This window comes from Alligator sinensis, unplaced genomic scaffold (genome assembly GCF_000455745.1).
Source record: "Alligator sinensis unplaced genomic scaffold, ASM45574v1 scaffold221_1, whole genome shotgun sequence".
NCBI classification, from domain to species: Eukaryota; Metazoa; Chordata; order Crocodylia; family Alligatoridae; genus Alligator; species Alligator sinensis.
In genome coordinates, this window is record NW_005841948.1 from 1,804,228 (window position 1) to 1,809,890 (window position 5,663).

The 5,663-nt window shown below is 39.3% G+C and overlaps 1 protein-coding gene across 11 annotated transcripts in view; it reads left to right on the top strand.

Moving 5' to 3' along the window:
* MLLT10 (MLLT10, histone lysine methyltransferase DOT1L cofactor) overlaps positions 1 to 5,663 on the top strand; it is a 242,181-nt gene that overhangs the window by 116,812 nt on the left and 119,706 nt on the right. For all 11 annotated transcript variants that reach the window (XM_025199722.1, XM_025199714.1, XM_025199715.1 and 8 more), the window contains one exon: positions 2,095 to 2,664. In XM_025199722.1, coding sequence (XP_025055507.1) covers positions 2,095 to 2,664 — 570 coding nt within the window. The remainder of the gene's footprint in view (positions 1 to 2,094; positions 2,665 to 5,663) is intronic.

Genomic DNA, 5,663 nt, shown 5'->3' on the forward strand with positions numbered 1-5,663 from the left:
CCCCCCCCCACCCGAACTGGCAAGAAGCAAACTCCTGTGGCTGGGATCCCCACCACCCCATTTGAGGGGCTCCCAGCCATGATCCCCCCACCCTGGGGGTGCTGAAACCCTCGGAGGAGGAGAGTTACCACTGTGGCAGTCCTCTGGCCCCGGGAGTTTCACATACTTGTGGGGTGGGGGAATCACCCTTGTGGCAACCCTCTGGCTCTGGTAGTTTCCCCCACACCTGGGGCCAGGGGGCTTACCACTGTGGTGACCCTTCTGGCCCTGGGGGTTTTCCACACCACGGGGGGCAGAGGAAATATCCCTCTGGTGATTCCTACACCCCAGAGCCCTCCGGGGTTTGTGGCAGCTTTGATCCCCAGGACCTGGGGGTTTCACACACTCTGAAGCTCTGGGGATCATGTCTACTCCACCCCCAGGGCCCAGGGGTTTTACGCTGGGCATGGTGCTCAGCCTCAGGGGAAACCTGGTACACATGCAAGTTAAAGCTCAATAGCAACCAGCTATAAAGTTAGTACACATTTTTGAGGTATAACTTTATAGCTGGTTGTAGTTTTTTATTGTGTGTTGGAGCTTTTTGCACGTGTAGCTTATCTCCAGGTAATTATGCTATTAACCAGTTAATAGTGCAATACCTGTAACATGTAGAAGGGGCATATGTAAAATATATATATTTAAAAATCTTAATTTTGCATTCTTCACACACATGAAACAGATTTGCAATATATTATATTTATGTATCAGCAAAGCTGTTTGTTTGTTTCTTAGACTTCTATTTTTTTTTTAATACTATACCAGTGAAATACAGAAGCTGAGAGTGGCAACAGAATGATGTTAAAAAATAAAGGTTTTTTAAAAGCACTGTTTTCTGCTTTTCTAACCAAGCTGGTGAGTGCTTTGTATTTTAAGGTATGTTATTGGCTAGTAATGCTAGATTTGCTAAAATACTATATAGTTTAAGTATTTAATATGTCAGTATGCTCTTTACACCAGCTGTAAAAACGAAAGGGTAGAAGAAATGTAGATGATGACAGGTCAGGATTGATGATGGAAACCCTCTATAGCTACTAATTAAGTGACAGGATTATAGTTTATCCTACAATCACTGACTTGATCTAAATTACAGATATTTAACTCATTGATATTTTGTTATGATACCTTAATATTATGTTATTACAAACATATTAATGTTAAAACAACAAAAAAAGCTTTTATCAGTTTTTTATCAGGAAAAAAAATTCTTACTAGAACGGTAGTGAAGCGTTGGAAGAGGCTACCCAGAGAGGTTGTGGAATCTCCATTTTTGAGGTTTTTAAGATTTGGGTAGTTGAAGCTTTGGCTGGGACGAGGTTGTTGGGGTTGAACAAGATCTTCTGAAGTCCCATCCAACCTGAATTTTCTGTGGTTCCATGATTCTAAATACACTTTCTTCAATGGTCAGTGGCTTTCATTTTGTCCAAAATGTAGGTTTCAGAAAACAGAGTGTTAAAGCACACATGAGATAAAGTTAGGGAATGCAATTTCATGCTGCTCAGGCAGTATAAATGAGCCCTAAAGTGCCACTTGAAGCACCTTCTGCCTTTTATGCCCTTCCCAACCAAAGAAATACTCCCATCCTTGTACAGAGGATTTTTGCAGGCATTGTAGAACTAGTAATTGCTCTGTACAAACTGGGTTGCAGAGTACCAAGGACAGATTGCAAATTGTCGGGGGTGGGAATTCAGTCCATACTGCTACCATAATTATTCAGGGTGGCTACTGAAAGCAGAGTGAAAGTTTGAGCAACATATTCCTACCTTGCACTGGGAGATTGTAGCCATCTTGTTTTTCTTCATCACCTCCTCCTTTTCTATTTCAACTTTGTCTCAAACTCAGGAATGGTGAAACTGAGAATCAGATCTGGCTAAGTGAAAACCAAGAAGCCAATAGAACTAATTCAAGTAAATTACATTTTTTTTTAAAAGCCTTTCCTTCTTGTTAGTTCAAATATTTCATACTCAGTTATATTTTCTAGCCTATCCAACTCTTTCAGCTGATTTAACAGTAGTAGTATTTTTTTAAACCAATCTTTATTCTCCCTTCTTTCTACAGGTAGTTTTTTGGGGACACCTGGCAGTATAAAATCATCTTCTGGAAGTTCAGTACAGTCACCCCAAGATTTCTTGAGCTTTACAGAATCAGATCTACGTAATGACAGCTATGCTCATTCCCAGCAGACTTCATCAACCAAAGATGTACATAAAGGAGAGACTGGAAACCAAGAAGGGGCTGTGAATTGTTTTAGTTCCTTAATTGGCCTCTCATCATCCTCAGCTGTTGTTTCCCAGTCTAAAAATTTTGACAGCTCACCTGGTGACTTGGGTAATTCAAGCATTATTTCAACAGGATACAAGCGAGCTCAGACTTCTGGGATAGAAGAAGAGACTGTAACAGAAAAAAAACGGAAAGGAAATAAGCAAAGTAAACATGGGCCTGGTCGACCCAAAGGAAATAAAAGTCACGAGAGTATTTCTCACCTATCAGTTTCTTCTGCTTCCCCGACGTCATCTGTGGCATCTGCTGCAGGCAGTGCAACAAGTTCTAGTCTTCAGAAATCACCAACATTGCTCAGGAATGGCAGTATACAAAGTCTTAGTGTTGGCTCATCTCCAGTGGGGTCAGGTAGGCTGCTGTTGAATTTATTATTTTGTTGTCTTATCTCAAAACCCATGAGACTTCATTTAGTCTAGAAAGCCACAATTCTTAATAAACTTTCAGAAATGCAACGTAAGAGTTTAGTTTAATGCTCTTTTTAAAAAATGGAGAAGTAGAAAATAACTTTCATAAAAATAATTTTGTGCCATATGTGCAGTGTTTCCCTATCCTTAAGCAGCTGCTGTCAGTTGATCTAATATATCCAGTATAGGCCTAACGGCTGAATCTACAAAAGCACATAACTGCATAAAAACTGTTTGGAAATGGCATAATGTAAAATTTAGCCTCGGGAATTAATTTGTGCATGTTATCTAGTTATATGTTCTGTTGCACATACAGAACAAAATTGTTATTAAAACATATCCAGTGTCTTCAGGAGCTGACAGATTGCCCTCAGTTATATTCACTTTCCCGAAATAAAAGTTCTTGAAATTTGTTCATGGAAAAAGGACTTGCTTAAAAATATTTAACAAGCTCTTAATCGTAATCTTGGGCCAAGACACTTGAGTAACCAGCTCCCACTCTTGTATCTCTCTAAGCTGTTGAAATGGGCTGGTTTATCTTTTGTATCTTAAATGTGTATTTGAATTGGGCCAGAATAGGGATTTTCTTATTCAGGAGCCTGTCTATGGAAGAACCTTACCGGGTATTATACTCACCAGAGTTCCCTCTTGTCTTCAAGTCTTCTTTCAAACCCTTTCTATTTGGATTAAATAATCTTTAACCATTTGAATTCCTTTCGCACCAGCTTTTACTTTTGAATTCTGAGGGTATTTTGTTTTTGTTTGTTTTTTCTTCCTTTTGGCTCAATTTTTTGGCTTAACTCTTGGGGTTTTAGGTCCTATTATACAAATCTTTATCATGCATGCACAGTACTTCAGATGCCTAGCAATAAGTATTTCCAAAAAATAATTAAAGAAAAAGGCAAATATTGTACTGCACTAGGTAGAATTCTATTTTTTTTTTTTTTTAAGCGGACAGGAAGTAATAACATTAGGGTCAGAAGAAATTCCTTTAACATTGAAATTACTTGGGGGGGAAATGAAACTGTGAAGATAAATACTGAGTTATGTTTTTCCAAAACCTACAGAATTATGCTTTGATCTTGCATCAAGTTCTCCTAATACAGTCTTCATCTCTGTGCAGTTCAACTGAAGCAACTCTCATTTTTAGTGCTCTGGTAAATGCGGTGCTAGATTAAAATGTAAGGTTTTGGTTTTAGATTATTTTAATTTCTTCTCTAAAGTACTTTGATATTAATGGACAAAAACAGTTCACTTGCTAAGTGATGTTTGTTGTTGCTTTTACTACAAGCATTTATTTTAGCTACCCAACTTTTTATTCACATATCCAGATCCTAGCTACCCCTGGGAAGTGGTTTTCTCTGAAAGTGCTATGTTGAATAGTAAGAATATGGACAGGAAGTCTATGACTTTGACACAGATGAGACCTGGGTTCAGATCCCTGGTCAGCCCTGTACTTTCTTTTACTATATTTTAATGTTTTATGCCCCAGTGTTTCTTGTTTAAAAAGGCAATACTTCTCTTCTCCACTTCACTCACAGAACTATAGAGTATAAAAATCTTTTAATAAATTTGAGGCATTTTGACACAAAGTGGGTTTGTTTTATTATATAATTTATTTGTAGTTTCATTAATTTGGGGAAGAATTTTAGCCCTGTTCTAGTCCTTTAATACTGAGTTCCACATATGGGTGTAGTGAAGTCCTCTGGATCAGGAACTCCAGGGGTGGGTAGAGGAAAACAATCCCTTTAGAAAGCTCTGGCAAAGATAGAAGAGCAGGAGGGTATATGTTATGGTTGAGAAGAGCCAGTTACTGCTTCAAGGATTCTCAGTTTCTTTAGAGTAACCCATGGAATTATAGAATCAGAGAGAGAGGCTGGAAGAGACCTGCAGAGGTCATCTCGTCCAGTCCCCTGCTTGAGCCAGGATTATCTCTATTGAAACCATCCTATACAATCTATAATCTAAAGTGTATATAAAACTATCATGAACTCTGACACAACACAGACCTAACACCCTAACCTGCCATAAATAAAGCAGGGAAATCACAGCAATCAATGTCCTGCTTCTATGAAATGTTGTCAATATATGCTCAAGAGATCCCAGGAAATGGGAATGTCTAACCCCACTCTCCATTACAGAAAAAAGGAAAAAACCCATATTCCATACCAATCTGATCATGGTATAAAATTATTTCCTGATGCCAGATATGGCAGTCAGTCTGACCATGAGTGAAATGGCAAGACCTTCTAGCCAGGAACCTCTGGGCTAAGTTCCAGCAGAAGCTTTAGTACATTCCAATCAAAATCCCCTGCTTTGGCTGCAGCCAGCACCCAGTGCCTTTGAGGAAGGCTTAAGAAATTTGATGCATGTAGCACAAAGGGAGGGCAACCAGCAAAGCCAGAAGCATGAGAAATACCTATAGTAGAACATAGGCATAGCTATGCCTAGATCATCCCTAACCAGTGACTATTCAGCCTCTTCTTAAACGTCTCCAGTGATGGAGAGTCCATAACTTCCATAGACAGTCTAGTCTATTTCCTCCACTATTTCAACAGTGACGAAATTTTACGAGATATCCAATTAAAACTCACTTTGCTGCAGCTTCAAGCCATTAATCTGTGCCCTTCTCTGTAGCAAGAGAGAAAGTGCTTTCCCTCTTCTTTGTCAGACCTTCAAGTATTTGAAGACTGCTGTCATGTCCCCTCTTAAGTGCCTTTTGTAAGCTGGCAGACAAGGTTCCTTGGGTGAATTTGATATCTTTTATTAGCCCAACCCAAATAGTTGGAGAAAAGTTATTAAGCAAGCTTTCGGGTTCAAAAACCCTTCGTCAGGATAAGGAAGTGTCAGCAGTTGGTGTGTGCTCTTCCTGGATGGAATGAAAAGTAAAGAAGCCAGGGGCTGGGCTGGGGAGTCAGTTGCCAGGCAGATTATAATGTGTCA